Source organism: Psammomys obesus, unplaced genomic scaffold, assembly GCF_907164565.1.
Source record: "Psammomys obesus unplaced genomic scaffold, mPsaObe1.curated_primary_1811, whole genome shotgun sequence".
Lineage (NCBI taxonomy): Eukaryota > Metazoa > Chordata > Mammalia > Rodentia > Muridae > Psammomys > Psammomys obesus.
The window spans coordinates 57848462-57870209 of record NW_026591086.1 but is presented as its reverse complement, the minus strand read 5'-3'; the positions used below and the strand labels follow the sequence as shown (position 1 = coordinate 57870209).

General features: G+C 47.6%; 1 protein-coding gene across 8 annotated transcripts in view; it reads right to left on the bottom strand.

Moving 5' to 3' along the window:
- The window catches only part of Mbnl2 (muscleblind like splicing regulator 2), a 147110-nt gene that overhangs the window by 39734 nt on the left and 85628 nt on the right, over positions 1-21748 (bottom strand). For all 8 annotated transcript variants that reach the window (XM_055609951.1, XM_055609953.1, XM_055609950.1 and 5 more), the window contains exons 3-4: positions 10666-10830; positions 2420-2620 (exon numbers count right to left, since the gene is read on the bottom strand). In XM_055609951.1, coding sequence (XP_055465926.1) covers positions 2420-2620; positions 10666-10830 — 366 coding nt within the window. The remainder of the gene's footprint in view (positions 1-2419; positions 2621-10665; positions 10831-21748) is intronic.

The window sequence follows — 21748 nt, the reverse complement described above, 5'->3', positions numbered from 1 at the left end:
ACACACACACACACACACACACACACACACACACACACACACACACAGCTGAGAGTAACCCTGCGGTACCCCCGGTCCCTGGGACAAAGGATGGTCTTCCTGTGCACCGTGCTGCCTGAGTACACACAGTGCGGGGGAGAGGGCCCCTGCTCACCAGCCTGAGAATGGGGGAGGGGCGAAGCTCAATGACTGCGAGGCTCCTGCCTCTCCTGCCTCCCCTGCCTCTGCCCTTATTCTACAAAGCTATCACACTCAAAACTACCTACCTCAGGGACTATAACACTCGAGATGACACAACTTTCATTTGAAACTATCCTCTGAAAATGATGGTGAGATTTTACTATATATAAGATTTTACTATATATCCTTCATTCTTGAGGTACAAACAAGAAAAGCCCATGCACATTCTTTCTGTGATCCTTCCCTGCTTATAAATATCAGCAGGAAAAAGCCTAGCGACTCGTGACGTTGCTTCTCACGAGCTCTGTTCTCACAGCCAGTAAATGTGAACAGAGGTTTACCACCTGGTCACAGTGAGCTGCGGAAGGGACAGAGAAAAGAGTTTGTTTTTGAGAGTTTGTGAGAGTCAGTCCTTTCTGGGACAGCATCTCACCGATGGGGGCCAGGCCGGGCTGGCAGGTGAGTGGGCCATACCTCACAGTGGTTCAGGGTTTCGTTCTGCTTGGGTATCAGCCAAAGCTCCACTGTCAGGACAAACACTTCTAAACTAAAATCTAATCAAACAGACACCTAGATTCTGCTTCAGCTTATTTCGCTTTTCAACAGATTCTCATGTAGCCTAGGCTGGCTTCAAATCACCATGTAGCAGAGGCTGGCCTTGAACGCCAATCCCTAAGCTCTTACCTCCCTAGTGATGGGGTCAGCACAGTGGGTTGATCCAGCTTCTGACCTGAGCTATCGGCACCTCACAGTGGAGCTGGAATTGACTCGGGTGTGCAGGGTACAGCTGACGCCATTTCTGGTATGCAGTGGACACAACACTGACCTGTTAAGGCCGTCTGTGCAGAGCAGGCACCTTGTCTACCAATCCTTTTGGGAAGGACCTTTTGCTCCCAACTATTCTCTCTCTCTCTCTCTGTCTTCTCTGTTGTACTCTGAGCACTGAAGCTCGCTCTGCCCCAGCAGGTGGAGCCCCAAACACCTCCATTTTCAGAACAGATCTCAGTAGCCACAGGCTCGCCAGCCACATAGGCTAGCCTGAAGTTTCCCAAGCAGTGGTAGCTAGAGTTTATATTATCTTCATCTAGAGAACCATATCCTTTAGATAGAAGCTGAGTGACAAAAAATGTATTTTTGAAAATATTTGTAGTTTGACATTCTGAATTCTAAAACATTCGCCAGGGACTAGGCAGTAAACATTTCTTGCCCTCAAGATTTTCTTGGCTACTATTTAAATGAATGCACACTGGAAGGGTATTCCTTAGTAGGCCTGTATTCTAAGCACACATGGATTACCTAACAATTCTAATCAATAATGCAATGACTGATTCTGAGAATCTTTACACAGTCTGTCGACTATCAGAGGGATCGTGAGGCACAACTAGTAGGAAAATCCTTGGCTCTGATTAAAGAAAAAACTTTGTTCACCAAAGTCCAGGAGGGTTTCCTTGATGCAAATGTAGAAGTGTGTGCACACAATTAATCCTTTTGAATTTTATAGAACATTTGGATTTTTGCCAAAGACAATACATCAGCATCCAAGTTAACTCAGTCTACAGTTTTTCCACCTTACTAATAAAACTGCCAAAACCAGTAATGTGGAGTACACCACGGCCTCCGTGTATGAGCTACACGTTTAAAGGGAGCTGAAGTCCTATTTGCTGCCACACTTGTCCCTGAGGGCTCCTGGTTCCCTGACTGTTGGGCTTCTGACCATTTCCAGAACTTTCTGGAGTCCAGTAAGGACTACTGCTGCTGTGCACAGATGGAGAGCACAGAAGGAGAGCGCAGCAGGGTTAGACCGAGAGCCCACTCCAGGGTGTACATCCTGATGACACCCATATTCTGTCGGTTGATATTACTTAGTTAGCCCACTCTGACCACCTTCCCTGTAGCCCAGCCTGGCCTTCAACTGTGGCACTCTTCCTGCTCCACCGCCCTCGTGCTGGGGTACAGACACAGGCTACCATGCCTAGCTTAATATTTTCTTCTTATGCACAGAACCCCAGCAGTTGACTCTCGCTTGTAGTATAGTTATTTTGACTTTGGCTAATTTCCTGTACTCTTGGCACTGATTTCACAGCACAGAATTGTGACTGCGCAGGTCTGCAGCGGTGTGTGCACGCAGGGTTATGTGGGTTTTCTGTGGGGTGACGTTATTTCACAGGCATTCATCCGCTCTCACAGACACACACTGCTTCTACCACTGCGTCTCCAAACACAGACATGACTGCGGTACCTCCAGTTTATCAGTCCTGAGAAGTTTCTGAGTTGCAGTTGAGCCCGGGACAGTGACGGGTGGACTTCCAGGAACAATGACCGGTGTGGTGGGCAGGACCTCCGTCGGCACCAACCCGACTCCCGGGGTGACGGGCGCTAGGTAAGGAGCAAAGCTAATAGCTGCATTTGTCCCTATGGTGGGACCTACAGGAAAAGTGGGCTGTCGGGGGAAACAACACAGAAAGACGTCTCAGTGCCAAGGTTACCAACAGGTGCCATTTGAGCAAAAGGTCACACAATCACAAATTCACCCATTGCCTAGAATACCCTTTGTACCAGTTATACAATTCAACTCTGAATTTAAAATACTCCTTCTTTTCTTTTCTTTGCCCAGACCATAGAAGCAAAATAAAGAGCACTGGAGAAACCCAGCATCAAGGAACAGGCTAAACAGATTCTTCCTGTGAAAAGCTTCTCAACAACTGAAGATACCAATTTCCACCCAAATCACCTACCATTTCACACTATTGAGTGCTCTAATCCAAAGGTAGCAGCCTACAGCATATAGACTGGTCATCCATGCATTTTCCTCTAGGTCTCTACAAGGCACATGAGGAAAACAGCCTTTCAATCAGAGCCTGATGTTCAAAGTGGCCCACTTCAGCCATTTTCAGAGTGGAGACTGGCGGGGCCCACTTTGTGCAGACGTTCCGGTACATTCGGTCTCCCATCGCTAGTGTGTAAAGCCCCAATTCATGGCAGTTTTCATGTGGACCTACTGTGTCGCTCTGGCCTACTCTATATCAGCACACCTTTTCATTCCTGAAAGGTGGATGGGAGAGCTTGCAATTTTCAACTGATCTGTTCTCATATGATGCTAACATTCAGCTTTATTTCCTGGTCACACAGTCAGAAGAGCAACGACAAGCACATCCAGGCTCTTGCCAAATGCATTTTCCCTCCTACAGTCCTGGCTAAGAGGAATCACACCATTGGTTGATAGCACAATTACTTTTAAGAGTTCCATCTAATAAGTATCCAAATCATACTCTTTCAGAAAAGATGTGATGCACACTTAAGACGACAAACCTCATTTTACATGTATTTATTTTAAAGTCTCAACATACAGCCCACGGTGGGTTAGGCTTGCCCCAAGCTCGGCAGTCTTCCTCTGAGTGCCGAGATTATGGAGCCACCACTTTTTCCTCTGAAGAACCGTTCACATGGGCTCCAAAGACTTTTCTAAGAATAAACTGTACTCTGAACTGGACTAATGGCTCTATATTTGTTTGCTGGTTTTCAGGAATGGATTTTTTTTTTTTTTTGAAGTGTTGGGGCTCGAACCTAAGGTCACATATGTGACAGGCAAGTGCTCTTCCACTGAGCTATATGCCCAGACTTACAGACAATTCTGGAGCCCATTTGTTTTCAAATATTTCCAGTCACATCCCGGCGTGGCTTTCTAGCACTGGGCCTTGTTGCCACGTGTCACAATATCTCTCTATGTTACAGTGCAGGTAACGTTCTTGTTGTCTGTTTAGATTCGAGTTGTTTGACACACAGGGAAACGAACAGTCTGCGTTAGTAAATCGTGTTTTCCTTTAGGACAACAGAGCAATGTCTCTTGTGAATGACCACGTTGGGAAACAGCAAGTCATTGACAGTTTGTGCAGAGATTTCAGGGACTGCAAAGCCTTCACAGAAGTGGCTGAGAGCTGAAGGCGGCGATTCTAACGGTCTGGAGGAATGCTGGGTAGTTCTCCCACAAGGAGCTCTTACATCTTTATGGTTCAGAAATAATGTTTGCTTTGGGAGAAATTGCAACATGCGCTCAGCACACTGAAGAGGGATAGCGGTTTAATATGTTTTCTTCCCTGACTTTCTTCAGAATTTTCCATGGATGTCATGTGTTACCATTGGAGTCATAATTAAAGAACGGTGTGGCTTTTTAGTAACTGTCGCTTTGGTAATTCAGTAATATTGAAAAAAATCAAGTAACTTAATAGTATAAGAACTACGTTATGCTAGGATTAAAAATATCAACCTTGAAAGGCCACACACATTAGTGATTCAATGGACCTGTTGTATCTGAACTGCCTCGGGGGAGGACGATTATGGATTTTTAAAATGGTAAAGGCTGGTGCAAAAAATAAGTCTTGGCAGGGACCTTCAGATTCTCATTTAAAAGACTTACTATGTGAGGAATGTGTGGCCAAATTTGGGGACCACTCGCATAATTGAGGAATGAAAATAGGTATTGTATTTGTAGCACATGATTCTCTTCATAGAGAAATTAACAAAGCAAGCATTTAGAAGAGACCTCCCCTGTACATTTCCAATTTGATTTTTAAGGATGTAAAGATGTCTTAATTTTGCATTTATTATTTATTTATTTACACACATTTGTGCATGTGCCTCTCTCTCTCTCTCTCTCTCTCTCTCTGTGTGTGTGTGTGTGTGTGTGTGTGTGAAGGTGCCCAAGAGGCTAGAGTAGGAATCACATCCCCCTGGAGCTCCAGTTCCCACAGCTGTAAGCTGCCCAGCACGGGTGCTGGGAGTCAAGCCCAGTCCTTTGGAAAGCCGGCCAGCTCTCTCAACTGCTGAACCATCTTTCTAGCCCCGCCTCCTCTAAATGCACGTGGAATCCCAATCTCTTCTCCTACATATGAACACGGTGTTAACTGCACGCTGACCCTTGACTACCCTAGACCGTCAAGATGTATTTTCCAAACAAAGTCCCTTTTGATACCAACACACTCAACAAAATGTCAAGTTGTGCCTTCAGAACTATGTTGGCTGTTAATCCAGTGTAAGGTTCTGAACTATATTCAGTGTGTGTCACGGACTGTGGAGATGGCGTTTTGCTAAGACAATGCCATCTAGAATACAAAATTATGGGCATCAGATGTTGAGAAGTGTGTCAAGCCCAGTTCTTTTCCACTTATTTTTGTTTCCTGAAGAGAAAATTACCTTCTTTGGGTTTTAAGTTTTCTCATCTGCAATGGACAAGTAAAATCACTGAAAGGATCAGCTAAACAAATGGCTTCTCTTCTATTTCCCATTGTTCAAACTGTTCTCATCAGTAGCATAAATATTCATATCATTACAGTCTTTGCCTCAAATTATCTACTGTTTCTCTAACATGAATAAAATCAGAAGAGCAATACACTCAACATACGTAAAAAGCGAAATTTAACTATGGCAAATACCTTGTCTCCATTTTTTAAAATGTATGTTGGAAAGATACCTTTTGTCATAGGAAACTTACAAGTTCATAGGCCTTATCAAGACAGATTCAATCAGACATAAGACAGTTTCCTTTTTGCACATTGAGTGTTTTTCACTGACGCTGATGAGTGAAAAAGTGCACTTGTGGTCATTGGCTAAGATGTGTACTATACTACGACAGATGATAATACGCGCAAAGCACTGGCACATGCTGTCTTCTTTAGTCTTCCCAAACTAACCCACGAGAAGCACACATAGCCGGGGCAGGGACAGCTCTGCGGTCAAAGGGCAGATCCTGAAAGGATGAGTCAGAGTCAGGGCTGCAGAGTGTGAGCCAAAGCCATGGCTCCCAGCGTGGGCTGATGGCTGCTCTGGTGATTCCACGGATTGTGTCAGTCATGTCTTAGAACAGAGGAGGGAGGTCAATACACCACATCCACATGTCTTTGGAGCATAGAGAGAGAGCAGTGTGTGTCCCTCCAGGGGCTTGAACCCTCTGTGGATAGGGTCTGCCCTGACTAGCTGTGTCTGTTCTTAGAGTGGCTCTTCGATCCTGGACTAAAATGAAACTCCTGAGACAAAGCGCACGTCGGCCCCGGATCATGGCATCTCTGCTCAGTTCTCCACAGCAGCTGAGACATGAGTGGCGCAGTCACTGTGAAGGCCTCCACACTCAGGAGCACGCCAGCCCCAGCCTTCACGACAAGGTTGTAGTTTTAGCCATTTGGTGGCTGTCAGCTCTGTGTGCTGATATGCAGCTGACGAGGCCTGAGGGCAAGAGCCACAGAAAGCCATCCTGAAGAAAATCTCTTCCGAAGGGCTGGTCTTACAGTCTCTCCTCCACACTCCGGCCTTTCTCTCTGTTTTCCTAGCGCACTACACACATAGCTCCCAGGCAACCAGAGTGGGATGGAGAGTAGAATTCACAGGACTTCATGGGCCACAGTCAAGATTAAAATTTTAATCCATTGTCCCCAGTGACATGGGGAACATTTAGAGCCCTTACATTCTTGGGGGAGGGAGGGTGAGCAAAAGAACAATAAGAAAAAGTGGGGGGGGGGCAGAAAGAGGAAGCGGGAGTAAAGGGTGGAGAAGGGGGGACTCAGTCAAGATGAAATGCTTGATTTCTAAGCTAAAAATAAAATCAAGGGGGTTATACTCCCCCCCCCCCCCCCCCCCCACGAAGGAGACCCTGGAGGCCAGCAAGAGCAGAAACCGGGACTTTAGAAGGACAGTGCTTACGGAACGTGCTGAAAGCCAGGCTAGCGGTGGCTCGGATCAGGAAGATGGGAAGCAGAGAGGCCCACAGTGTTGAGGGCAGGTAGGACAGGGCCCGAGAGGACCCCCAAGCTCTGGGAAACACGGGCCAGGCTTTGCTGGAGGCTGCTGGTTGGTGGTTCCACTTAATGAACTGGGGATGCAGCGGGATCAAGACCTCGGTCTTAATCACATTCTTGCAAGAAAATTTAAGGTGAGTTTAGACAAAGACAGTCTATGCGCCTGGGGAGATGCTTAGAGCCTGGGGATGTGAACGCACATTGGGGTTCTTAAACTGAAAAAAAAAATCGGCTTTTGGTATGGATTGGGTTACAAAAAAAAGGGAAAATGGAAGGAAGTATTCATTCTGGAACCGTCAACATAGAGTTGAGAAGAATGAGTTAGGCAAAAGAGAAAGAGATGAGGGTCACAGGGGAAGGGCTGTTCCCCAGGAAGAGACGCTGCTTCCGTGCCCGGAGAGCTCACAGGAGGCCCCACACGCTGACACTCATGATTTTGGTCCACACTAGAAACGGGGTGGCGTTTACATCCCTGAAACTTATTTAACACAGGGAAATGCTGTGAGGGAGGGAATCCAAGGCGAAGACACCAGCAGACTAAATGTTTAGTGAGGGGTCACCTGGCTTTTATTACATTTGTAATATATGTAACTGTGTCTGTCTGTCTGTCTGTCGTGATCCCGCTCCCACCCGCATCTCTGTGTGTACATGTATGGAGCTTAGAAGATAGCCTGTGTGTTAGCTCTCTCCTTCCACCATGTGGATCCCAAGAATCAAAATCAGGTCCATCATGGCGGTAAGTCCTTAGCCACTGAGCCTCTAGCTGGCTACTTGTTAGCCGGAAGATGGCTGTTTACAGCAAGCCTCTTTTCCTCTGGATACTAATCCCATCGTCAGGGCTCCAAATTCCTCTTCGGTGGCTGGCCTCAGCTGTCAGTTTCACTAAGAGATGTCACTGATGAATGAAACACCCCTTGTGTCTGTGGGTCGTTTCCTGGGAGGACTGTGACAGGGCCAGGGTGGGGGCCTCCTCAGGGCTGGCTGACACCTCCCAGCAAGTGTTCTAAAGCCAAAACTGGGCAGTGTGCTGCCTCAGCCCCTCCTCTCTGGGGACGCGTGTTGCCGCTGCCATAATTCTCCATTTACATCAGACTCCAGCGTCTTCCGCCTTTCCTCACGAGGTTAGCACCTGCAGTTCTCCAGAGATCTTCCGGGTCGCTGCTGGAGTACCACCCTGAGCGGAAGCTGGTCTGATGGGCTGTTCTTGTTCTCCTCCTCTAGAGAACCTTGCACAAGACAACTTCAAATCAGGCCACCCAGAAGAGGACGGTCCTCAGCACAGTGGATTAACAAGGAAGACAAGAGTGACCACTGTCTGGCAAAGAGAGGAAATACTGTGGAGAAACTTTGGTGGAATGAATTCAGGAATGGATAGAAGAAAGAAAGGAAAAATTATCCCTATTACTTTAAAGAAGCAGAGGTTGGCAGGAGGCCAAATGGAGCAGTGTTGCTTCTGTGACCGTCAGTTAATTTGTTGCTGAGCTGACTGTGGCTGCTGCACCGCAGAGCCGCACTCACTGATGCTGTCACAGTGCAGGAGGCCGGACGTCCGACATCAATTACGCTGGGCTGCAAGCAGGGTACTCACAGGGCTCTGTCTCTCTCGAGAATCCACTCCTTTCTCGTCTGTGTCCTGGTGGCTCCTGGCTTTTCTCGGCTTGTGGTCGCGGCAAGCCTGCTGTGTGGACAGGTAGCCTTTCCATGCTAACCCCCCTTGCCCCTTTTGCCCCTTTGCCAGCCTCTTCTAAGGACACTCGTGGACTACACGGCTCTGAGGGACTCTCACCATCTGTAAACTCTAATCACAATTGCAAAGACCCTGCTTGTGTGAGGATACACCCTTGTGTGCTCTCTATGTGTGGTGACACGTACAGGAAGCAAGAACTCTGAGGATCATTCTTCAGTAAACTAACCAGGACACAAGTTCATTTCTAAAGTTCTGAAGAAGTTTGTTGGTAGAGCAGCTGAACGTTAGACTCAGCACATTCTGCCATTTAAAACATCTCGAGATTTAAGACCCAGCACTGGAACGTCTCACAGGGCCACTCCTTGATCATAGCCGAGGGACGACTGACATCAACTCCTAATTAATGTTTGAGGCAAATACACAAATGTCACTCTCAAAAACAATCCCACTAATACTCAATGACATGAAGAGATTTTTCAGATTAAAATGAATGTGACCAAGTACTAGGGTCAATTCTTATTAATTCTAAATAAGCAGGAAGTATAGTTTGAATGACGGAGATGTGTAACACTGTTGTTATATCGACTTGGCTCATATTAAATTTGCTGCCACAGACATTATTTAATATGTATAAGTACATTATTTTTAACTTTTAGGTAATTTAATAAAATAACTTATAAGTGCACATCAAATATGAGCCATAAATTATGCAGGTGTGCAGTTCTAAACAGAGCGGCTGCAATGGCTATGTCCGGCTGAACTCTTTTGTACCGTCTGCATCTGGGACCGCTCTTTCTGGCCCTGTGTGATGACGTATGTGATGCCTCTTTCCTTCCGGCAACCTCTTCCGGCAATATCCTCCCATCTCTGTCTGACTCCTACCCAGCCCCATTCACACAACTGTTTATCTCAAAAGGCTACATCTGTCTTACCTTGGAATATCTGCATTTTTTTTTTCTCCACTCTGGACAAAGCTGAATCTCAGAGTCAGTTTCTGCCTGGCGGCTAGCAGAACTGCTAAAAGATGGCTGGAGTCTCTCCATGACTCCTGCCCATCCTCCCCTCCCCAGCCTCTCATAGTCACACAACAGAGAAAACGGTCCTCGCTGGTAGCTACCCCTTTTAATTTAGCTGTGCTCACTCATACAGACTTTTATTACAATATAGACTGATTTTTATAGAACGGTCTTTTGTGAAAATTCACTCATGTTGGCTCTTTAAAAAATTGACTTGTTTTTGACAAATAATTCACACTGAAAGTGAAACCCACTGATGTCAAAGGCACTCCTTTCTCCCGGCGGCCCTCAGCTCTGAAGCAGTTTCTAGACCTTTAAGGAGGCAGTCTCACACACTGACATCAGGAGAAAAGCATTACACAATCCATATTCATACTCGGCTCCCTGGGGCCTGGAATCTGTGGCTCTGGTTGCAGCCGCCGCCACACCCTTCGCAGACCCAGGAGCCCAAGCGGCTCCGCCATTTCCTGGTGTGCTGCTGCCTGTGACACCCACCCTGACATGGCTGTTGTCTGTTTCTGGCAGGAGCACGGGATACAAAGGACCCTGGCTAAAGACCTAGCTCAAGTTCAACTCATTACTGGCGAGTCTGCTTTCCTCACCCTTAAAGCGGCTCCTCTAACCCGCACCAAGCCTCGACGACATTGCTCAACTTATTCTTAGCACCACCGCCTCCCCAACACAGAGCTACCATCCCGAACTCTAAAGAAAATGAGGACCAGTTTCTGCATGAAAATGGCCTGCAATCCAGAGTTGGCTGGCAAGGAGGAGCTGGTGTGGTGTATGTTTCCCTGACACGGATTACACGTGGCCCTAGACTCAGTTCCACACACGCATCTTTCCACTTAAATTAAGAGAAGCATGCAGCCGTGCTCAGCATCCACGAAGCTTCAGAGCTGTCTGCTCCGATGTAACCACGGTGACCGCGGTCACTGTCGGTCACGGTGGCACTGCCTGCCCCAGCCCGCGTCACACAGCCTCCAGCACACTCACTCACCACAGGATGAAGCGGGCTTCCCGGAAACATGAACTGCATCTGCTGGGCTAGCATTGCCGCGGCGGTCTTCTGCTGGATCAGGTTGTTCCTCCCGTTAATCTCCAGCTGGGTCTTCAAGTGTGTCGGAGGATGAAGATACTTGCAGTTCTCTCTGGAACAGCGGCCCTGCAACACCGACAGTTTGGGGTTAGGGTGGCAGTGGTGACAGCAATGACAGTTGTCGCTTTCACTCCTCCAAGGCAAGGGCAGAGTGTGTGTGTGTGTGTGTGTGTGTGTGCACAAGTGAGTGTGTATGGGTGTGCATGCATGTGTGTGTCTCTGTGTGCTTGTGTCTGTGTGTCCATGTGTGCGTGTGTGTGCATGCGTGTGTGTTAGAGAGGATGACAAAATAAAAGCTTACATGATTATCAAGGTCCTTTTCCTTCCCTTCCGCCTCACTCTGTCCGTCCCTTCCTTCCCTCTGTCCTTATGTGAAGCCTAGACAGCCACCGAGACGCCCGCCGAGAGCAAGGAGGAAGGCCTGACAATCGGAAGAGCACGCTTCTCTTAACCCAAGAACCCTTGAAGCTGCCGTACACTGCTTTGTACACTCTCGAGTGATGTGAGCATATGAACAGTCGGCTGCCACACACGTGCAGTGAGGACAAGAGTAAGAGTTTTAAGTGTGTTTTCCAGACTGGCCAAAGACGTCAGTTTGCATTGCTGCGGCTGAGGCAACAGGGATGGGCTTCCGGAAGTGCTTACTGATACCCACCGGTGACCACTCGTTATATGTGGGGGTAAGCACCTCAAGTCTGACACAAACAAAGCTGCCAACCATTCCTCACCCTTCCCCATGGCAGGAGACTGATGTGATGCCAAGAGTGAGGAGTGTTCACGGCTAGGCCATCTTCTGGACACGGACACCGGTAAAAGAGGAAAAGCATTGCATTAGGTGACAGGTGTGTGTCCAGGCAGGGCTGAAAAGTATTTGCATATGGAATTGCAAAATTCCAAAGTGAGCAAAACCACCAGTCATATGAGAATTACACTACACGTGAGTTATGCAGTTTCCAGAGAAAGCACTGTTAACTAGTCAACTGGAATATCAGCATTCCCTAAGGAATTAGTCTGTCTGTAACTGTGCAAAAAGACCATGGGTTTGTTTATCAGATAAAAAACGTCAGGCGAGCCTGGGAGAGCTGGAGAACGAATGTGTTTACAGCTTTTCTGCTGCATAACATCTGGAGCCCTCTCTCTGCTTTCACTAACTCCAGCTGCACTTCTGCCACCTCTCGTTTCTCCTCTCATGAGAATTTCCCCTTGAAGCCCTGGCGATGGGCAGACCTGAGTCCTAGGCTCAGTCCTGGTGGTCTGTGCTGTCAACCCATGCCACCCGGAGGCTTAACTCAACAGTGTGAGCCTCACTGTCTTGGGGAAGGCATGGAAAGGAGTATCTTGTGAATCCTTAGCAGGAGCAACATGAGACTCTTAGCCTCAAGTTCTTGTTTCGGGTTTTCTATTCAGCTTCCTGTATGCAGACAGACATCGTAAGGCCATGCCAACGTCAACGACATCAGGGAAGCTGGAGCAGCCACTGGACTCTAACAGAACATGCCCCGCCCACGCCGAGTCTCGGCAAATCTGCTTTTCATTGTTTCTGTCTTCATTCCTTAATCTTAGTTCTATTCAAGGTCTAGTGACTTCCCAGCGTCCCACGGTTCCTTTGAATTTATTTCAGTCATCTTTTACTTTATAGCTCTATCTTTTCTCTCTTGACAATCCCCCAGCCTCCTGGTTTGTTCAAATTTAATCTCCAGGAGAGCATTCAGATGGCCCTGCTCCTTCACCTTAGCAGTAGCCAGCCAGGGAGTCAGCTGATGTCAGGTGTCCAGATGAATTCCGTCACCTGTGAAGGAAGGATCGGAAACACAGCTGTCTCCCATGACCTCGGGTGCAGAGGGCTTCAACAGAGAACATTTCTCATATAAAACTAAAGGCACCCTGCTGACCTCAGTCCCAACTTCTCACACAGGGCACTTGGTACACAACACCCAAGAAACTGTTCAGAGCGTGCATGGGTGGCTCTGCTGCACAGACCTGGGGGTGGGTGGGAAGTGGCAGCTTGGAGAAGCAGAATTCTCAGAGGGTAAAATCAGCAGAGTGTCCACAATGCATCAGGATGGCAGGCTGCTCGGGATATAATTATCGTTTTGATCACTGATCTTCTAATCCGATATTTTGCTGCTTCTCATACAGATTTCAATTGGCTGGAAAATACGGTTTTCTTGCTAATTCATTCTTACAAGCGGAACCCTGGGAGAACTATATTAACCATTTTTCTGGTGATAGAACATGGTTTATAAAGGAATCTTTCTTTTCATGAGGATTAATCCAATTTCCCACTGTCCTCACTTATACACTCTCTGAGTACAGAATATTATTGATCATCAATGTGCCAGGCAATTTATCTGTGGTTATCTCATTTTCTCCTCGAATCAGCGGAGATGGTTCCTTACTTCACAGGAGAGTAGATGGGATCAGAAGAATCCATGGCACTTTGTGTCATCTCTCTGTAAGGGTGGTGCTAAACTTAAAACCAGGTCTCATTCTGCTGATTTTACCACTCCACTGAGATATCTGTCAGCAATAGCTAAAATTGGGGAGAGAGAAAAACTTAGCACCACCCTTCACGAAACAACAGGATGCAGAACGAAAGCTAACTACACTGCTAAACACGTGTGTGAAGACCTGGGGCTGAGAGTCAGGCCAGTGTCGATGACAGCAGGGTCTGTGCCCTGGAGCAGGGCTCAGGAAACACACATGTGGGCTCAGAGCTCAGCTCCTCCCCTTCCCACTGGAGTGACTGGGAGTGAAGTGACTGATTATTTTCTTCTTTTAATGACTACCTCCTCCTCTTACCACTGCTATGCAGCTAAATAAGTTAGGAGGAGGATAAAGTTCACAGAGCTATCTGGTTCACAGGAAGTTCTGAGAAGCATAATGTGCATGAAAGCAGAACATGTGTGTGGTATTTTGTTTAGAATAAGTGCAAGATCACAGATTTACTGCTATCTGATTAGCTCTTTGCTTCCCCTTCGGGATAAACTCTCACATCAAAGCACGCTAAACACCTATTAATTGTTATTATTCAAATGTCGTGTTTGGAGTTCTCTTCAGTTCTATAGAGTATTTTTGCAACTACCCCTGTATAAACCAACAGCGTGAACCCCAGTCTGTCTGGCATCAGTATTTTAAGGAATGTTGTCTGTGGATATCTGAGGAATTCTAATTCAAGCACTGTGAGCTCTAGGAAACAGAATTTCAGGAAGACACCCTAAAGGACTCCAAAATCCTAAAGGAAATCCTACTGTCAAAATATAATGAGCTACCTGACACAGTAAACCATTTATAGAAAAATTCTATAAATATAAATTGAAAGCCCAAGATTTCTCAGGACATGCATCCTGGCACAAAAAGCTGTTGACTATCAAAGCAGGCTGTCGGAGCTGACTGGGGTGGGGTGTCAGTATAAAGACTCAAAAGCATCTCTGTAGACCACCAAGAAACAAAACCGAGGTGTCAAACACAGTCTCCGGAGGTTAGCCAAAAATAAAGACAAAAAGGTACAACGTTTCCTTGTGGCTGCTAGGGCTTGTTTCCTGTTTCCCTTGTTTCTGTGCTCTTCTCTTTTGCTTCTTGGTAGAGACATTTCTCAGGGGATGCAGGAATCGAAGCCCAGCCTGGAAAGTTGTGGGCGATGGAGGTGGGAGCACCGCACTCAGGATCCTTGGAGGGTCTTCCAGTAAGGGACAGCTGCTGCCCAGGCTGGGGCCAGCAAAGCGGGCTCACACTAAGGACTGATTCAGAGCCAGCAGCTCACACTGGCATAAGCTTTGTTCACTTCCTATGAGGGGCCCGCCAAGTGCAGGGATGGTAGATGGTTGTAAGGTTCCAGGCCAAGTCATGGATTCACTCAACACATATCTATGACTAAGCTTGTCAAAGGTAAGCACAAACAAGACACACTGTTCCTTCACAAGTCCAATTTAAACCGAGAACTGAAAGATACACAGGAACCCAGTAAGGGAACGGGCGTAAGGGAATGTGTATGTTGGGGGTGGGTGTCTGTGTGTGTTCATGTGTGTTGAATGTTCAGTGCACACGATCTGTGGTTATATATTTGTTATGTTCACGTGTGTATGTTTGTGGTGTGCTGCTGCATGTGTTGGGGAGGAACAAAATACAAGCACACTAGAGAAAGAGGCTTTGCCACGGGAGGGAACGTGCCAGCCGGGAATCTGCACGTGCTTTCATCTGGAAACCAAAGCCAGTGTGAGCAGGAGTTGGCGAGGTGAGAAAGGATGAAGCAGGAAGAAGTGAGAAGCAAGCAGGTAAACAAAACAAAACAAAAAACAGTGAGACGCAGCAAGGGACAAGGTCTCCATCGCCTTTGAAAGCTTTTAAGCAAGAGATTAACAAGTCTGATTTTTACGGTATAGTCCATTTAAGTGTGGCCACGATTATTCATTTTCACATTACTAACTTTATTGTTGTGGGTATGACTTGTTTGAAAGTCCTAGAAGAAGTCTGATTGGATTTGTGTGGTTTATTCTGCCTCCCCAAACAACCTCTGTTCCAGGAAGATTTTGATTAGGGGTGGCGGTTGCAGCAAAGTTTGAATTTCAAACAGAATTGAATTTACTAAAATAAGCAACCAGGGCAGGTTGCAATGCAGAGGTCCCTGCCGATCTGCAGCAGGATGAAGCAGGATGCTAAGTAAGTGTAAGGTGTCTGGCAGAAAACAGACCTGAGCTATCAGAATTACATGGTCATTAAATTATATGGCTGGGGATGGAACAATTGTAGCTTCGGCAAAGAAAAGACTACAGAATCAGGTTGGAGTAAGAAAGAGCATAAGAAAGAAGTGGGGTTCTTAAAAATGATCTTTTTTTTTTTAAACAAGTAATCTTTAGAATTATTTCCTAGTATGCTCCTAATTGAGAAAGTCAGTGACAATATGGAGGCAAGAAGGAAAACATTACAGGGAGTAAAAGACTGCCCCTGTGTTAACGGGTCTGCAATTTGAACATAGACCCCTAACACAAAGAGTGAGTTGATAAGGAATGATTTTCGTTGTGTTTTGCCTCGGCCTCATGACGGCTCATGGGTTCTTAAAAGGTCCTTGGGGAGACAGACTCCAAACCTCTCTGCTGAGCTCTGGCTCTCCCATCTTTGCTTGGCCACTAAACTCTCAACAGGTATGTGTCCGCCTGAGTGGAGCACAGGGCGGGGCGGGGGCAAGCAGTGCAATCCAAGGCTGACGATATGTGCCCTCCAAGTGGCCACTAGAGACACTCCTGCACCTCAGAGCACACTGCTGGCCGAGGGGAGTGGTTCCTGGGGACACTGAATGCCCTGGGCCCAGCAGAGCCTCGGATTCTTGGCATTCCACAAGCTTCCTGAAACCTGCAGCCAGGAAGTCGGGCCCCTGGCTCCAGGGTTACATTCCTGAGTTCCCTCTGTGGGCTGGAGAAGTAGTTTAAACTAAGGCTTAAGAAATAGACTGGGAACCAGACCACCACGTTTACAACCCAGCTCTACCCTAGTTGCTGGGGGGCTGGGAGGGGTAGACTCCGGAAGTGTGACCCATGGCCTCCATTGTTCCCATCTGCAAATATAGATGCTCTTACTAAAATTCATAGCTTCTCAACAAAACCTCAGACTAATTCCTAGGAAATGCTGGAAGAGTGCCTGGCACACAGTGAGCACTGTGTAAGCTTTATTGTCATAATTACCACCACCATCACTATTAACCCCTTCTGTACTCAGTGGGTAACAGCACAGTTTTACAAAGCTACTCCCCTGCATGTGTAGTTTCTTTGCAGCTGTGTTTCCCTCTGGGCTGTGCACCACGCTCTTTAACCCTTTGTTACTTCTGCTCTCACACCCGGTGCCAACTCTGGATATTGATCTTTTCAAAGCGCCTTAGATCTGTCTCTCTTTAATATGTGTCTTCGCTCTCTGCTGACACTTGCCAGGGCTGGTCCACAGCATGACTCACCCAGAGTTAAAGCAGTCAGTGTTATAGCTGGAAAGTCCTGATGTGGTGTCCTCCCCAGACGGCTGTGGGAACTTTTACTCACACCTTATAAAAGCCTGTGTCTTGGTTTTCTCATCTACGAAATGAGAGCAATTCTCTTCTCCTGCATCAATGCCTTCTAACGGTGGCCAGGGCCTGAGGGTCAGCAGAAGTGGTGCCAAAAATATACATAAAAGGTTCAGTATGGGTTTCCTGATTTCTGTTCTTGAATCCTCCCAATCGGGTAAAAACAAGAAGCCACGTAAGCCAACAGTTACAGTAAAAGGTGGTTGTGGGGACGCCTGTTGGCCATGGTCCATCAGTGTTCTGAGAGTTACGAGACATTGGTACAGCCAGGTGTGAGGAACGTTGGCAGCAAAAGACTGAGTCCAAATCGACTGGGACTAGAAGGATTTATTAAGTGCCAGCCGTGTACACAGCTCCAAACTGAAAGCCCTCCTCTGACAGAGCGCCATCCTGATCTCTGTGGCGGATGTAGCTCAGCAGGTCATTAGTGTGTGATATTTAGGAAGTTTTCAGTTTTTGTCTGTTTTTTATTGTTTGTATCCCAGCTGTAGCCCCCTCCCTTGTCCCCTCGACAGACTATTTTCAAAGAGGCTCAGCTGTCTGAGGGGGCCTGATGTTTACAGCCTCGATTTCTCTGTAGTCTCAAAATCTGTCATCATTTGTGAAGTGAGGGTGTTGGGGGCCGGACACTGGCTGTGATGGGGTGGAGGGCTGCCCTTTTACAGGGCCATTATTCAGGGAAGCCAGAGCAAGTCTCACATTTGATTGGAGCTCTGACAAGTGGAAGTGTGGGAATGGAATGGTTATTTACATCAGACTTCATGTATGACATTAACTAGGGGACTGAAAACAGCTCTGCTCAAGGAAAGTGACACATCAGGCTCTTAGCCTTCTTTAGAATTTAAATAAACTAATTGAGCCAAATGAGTTCTTGTATTATTAGCTCCAGCCACACAGTACTGCAGAGGAAATAAAAGCACCCAGGGTGCTGGGATTAGAGGAAGCTGCTGGTTTGGAAGTAAATGATAACCAGAACCTCCATCAAGATGAACAACTGCTCCTGGTGCCGGCACCATGCACAGACCTAGAACCAGCCCTTTCTGCCTGAGGCTTGCTTCAATTTATAACCCAGTTCATCTTCTATAGACTTTATATGCAATGATTTCCTGGTAAACAGCAAAACTGTCACACCTATTGAAGAAATTAAAGTGGGATATTTGCAACTGTCTCTCTTCTGGGACACGCTGCTTTTCCTCTGTCCCTTCTCTAATCTGGAGGAAGCGTGCAGGAAGCGCTGAGGAAGATTTGCAGTGGAGGCTGACAAGTAAAAGGAAAACCCACAAATGCTAGGAGGTAGTCATTAGCAGCTCCAGCTGCGCCTCTAGCACTGACAGCACAGCTGGAGCTCAGCAGAGCAGAAGCAACAGTAGGGTTGGGGACACGAAGGTGTCCCTTCCCAGAAAGCCCTACAGGTGTCACTCTGCTACCTACACCAACTGTGGCGTGAGGCCAGTTTGCCTGCTCCAGAGGGCTAGAGCCCTCATCTGGAGGAGCTGAAGGCCGGCACAGCTGCTCCCTGCACCTGCATTTCGGCAGGTGTTACTCCAGGGCGGGCGGTGGGGTGGGGGCAGGCGAAGGATGGAGGCTGTCTGTCTCAGGTGTGCTCTGGAGGCACACCACAGCTCATTCACTGAACGCCAAGGAACGGCCCGCTCCTTCGGAAACTAGTGGTGTTGGCCCGTGCCTTTACTTTAGCGACAATTTTAAATAAATAAGACATTAAAATAATAAATCAAGAACAAAGAGTCGAGTTGCTTGCACTTGGCATCCCGAAGCCTATGTGAGCACGGTTTCTTGAAATGAATTCTGATTGCTCGGCAGCCTTGGTTTCCCACAGTGCTGTGCCACGTGGTGGGGAAGAATGTTCACTGTTGTCTTCACTGCTGTGCTTGCTCCTCCTCCTCCTCATTTTATGTTAGAACTGAAAACCTGCCAGTAAGGAGAAATCAGTGAAACCAAAAATAACCCCTGAGTTCTCCAGAGATTCAGGGAAACAAATCTCTGGGCAGCAAATGCCTCGTGTGAAATTTTTTCCACCTCTATTTTCTTTTTCACTAAAATGTAAGTGTTTCTGAGGCCCACGGGGATGTTCGTTAGTGTAGACCATGCTACAGGCCAACCGAGGAAGAAACCTGTCCAGCATCGGAGTGTGGCTTTTCCTGACACTAATGTGTGCAGTGCCAGGGATGAAGGACTACTCAAAGCAAGCTCTAGGGTTCTTCCTGTGGGGGCGGGGAGGCTCTTTTGGTATGTCATTTGTGTCGCCCACAGCACCAACCTGTCACACAGTGGCAAGCAGTGAATGCGGCCAGCAGCCTTCCTTCCCTGTTTTCACACGTATGTACTAACCCTCTCATGTGTCACACTCCATGGAATGAAGTAATTAAGTGTGAGAGTGGTAAGAAGCTGGGCACAATGGCACGGCTTCGCTGGGGACGTGGGGACAGATGGGTGGCTCCTCACAGAGCCGCGGCTAGCCTGCCTAGACCAGTCAGACACGCCGTGTATGTATATACAAGGCAGACAACAGTTGGTGCTGTCCTCTGGACTCCACATGTTCTCGTACTCATGAATATGCATGAGCATCCACACACATATGAACACACAGGTACACACAGAAGATTCAGAGCAGTGAATGCCACTGTGGGTCGGATATCCGGAGCCTGCCTGCCAGCCTCAGCAGCGAGGGCTGGACGCTGCTGTGACAATCTTAGTCAGATCATCAACGGAGGGTGCAGGGTCCTGAGAGAGAGTAAGGAGCGAGCAGCTATTTGGAGAAAAAGTGCTTGGCTAACACTGGCTGCCGCTCGCGTCACCAGTCACTATCAACTCCAGAGGCCACTCAGTCTCCCAGGATGTGCTGCCCACACAGAGGCACACGACTTTACAGAACCCTACCTGCTGCTGCAGTTGCTTTCCCACTGAGCTGGCTACTGTCTGGTGAATCACCTGTCCTCGTGCCCCCTGGTCAGGCGGAGGCTGGTTCCTGGAACTTGGACCCAGATAGACAGCCTTAAAGGCTGATATTTAGCAAGTATGTACAGATGTGTCTGTGCCGTTTGTTAAAACACAGGAAACACTGCTCTAGACAGAGCATAGCCACTGTCACAGCCTGCTGTTTTCAAGTATCTTGCCACTCTTCTGACCACTCCCCTTGGCCACTCCTGCCCAGGGCAGGGTCTCAGCCATCACACAGTTAAACTCAGCCTAGCAGGAAGCCTCCAACAGAGCGCTTCCTTGAACTTGATTCGCTGAGGTCCAATAAGTAGGTGTGTAACGTAAACTGGTCTGAATAGCACACCTGCTGATAAACATATCTGTGACAAAGTCATAGAACATGGTTGTGTCTTATACTGGAGGAGGGAGCACTTTCAGAAAGAGGAGGGAGGAGGCTTGGATGTCATGTGGATAGTGCTAAGGGAAAGGGGTGGGCTAAAGAGGGACAGTAGAAAGATGCAGATGCGGGGAGAAGGAAGAAATATTGGGAAATAAAGTAGGGGGACTTTTCAACACTGCACTCATGCTGAGTCACAGGAGAAGAAGACCTTCGGTTGCTTTGGATCATTTAGCGGCTTGGGAAGGACCTACAGATCCAGCTGAAGCAGCTGGAGCCTGCGCCTTGTTCAGAAAAGCCAGGCTGGCAGGTGCAGGACGGGGCTTGCCTGGGAGCAGGGGCTGAGGAACTGGCTGGAGAAGCACAGCAGCGTCAGGGGGGTTGAGGGGGCATTAGTAGTGGCCCCATCCCTTCATCCATCTCACAGATGTTTTCGGAGCATCTGTTTTATTCCAGAAGCTGGGGTGGAATTGCACTCGGGGCCTTGTCCTTGACAAAAATAGCAAAGAGTTATGTAATACTGCGCCTATCATGTAGCAGGCAGCTTCTGAGCCCTTCTCGAAGATCACTCCTATTTAATCTTTACTACAAGCTCTTAAAAGAGGTTCTGTTAACAGCCCTGTTTTATGGGATGGAACAGAGGCACTGTGGCGGGGGTGGGGTGGGGGTAACAGCCTCCTTAGGCCCTGCAGCTCATAGGCAGCAGACCTAGGCATCCATCCAGGCAGACTGGCCTCAGACCCGTGCCATCGCCCCTCTGCAGGATCAATGCTCTGCAGAGCCATTTTTAAGAGACTCACAATGGAACACTCACATCACACCTTACAAAGCAGTCTTCGCACAGGGTGTCCTATTACAGCTTCACAGTGCTCCTGTAATCTGTTACCCCAATTTAAAGGTAAGGAAGAGATTCAGAGAGAGACCTACAGGCACTTTCCAAGGTCATGCTAAAGTCAAACAAGAATGCATTTCCGTCCCCATTACTAAAACATGAACCCTCTTCACTGCCTCTTGGGGACAGTGGAAGAAACTCCTCAGTGACAGAGTTTTGGCTCAACATTTGAAAGATTAATTTAAGAAGAGGATTATGGTCTGGTATGATTATGAACTTTTGGGGGGCGTAATTTCAGTGATCAGCATTCTGCACTGAATTGTGTTTTTGTGAAAAAGATACTGAAGCCCTAATGGCAATTACCTCTGAAAGTGAAAGTGACCTTGACTGGAGACAGGGTCTTTTCAGACTAAGCAACACACAGTCCTTAGGTGAGCCTGAGCCAGCATGACTAGCGTTCTAGTGCTTTCTCTCTCTCTCTCTCTGTATACATACATTATATATATATATATATATATATATATAGTTTTGTTTTGTTTTTAGAGACAGGGTTTCTCTGTGTAGCCTTGGCTGTCCTGGACTCACTTTGTAGACCAGACTGGCCTCCAGTTCACAGAGATCCCTCTGCCTCTGCCTCTCCCAGTGCTGGGATTACATGCCTGGACCACCCTACGCCCCACTCTAGTTTGTCTTCCTTCTCTCCCTCCCTCCCTCCCTCCCTCTCTCCCTTCCTTGTAGCAAGGATTGTGCATACCCTGGCCGAGACAGG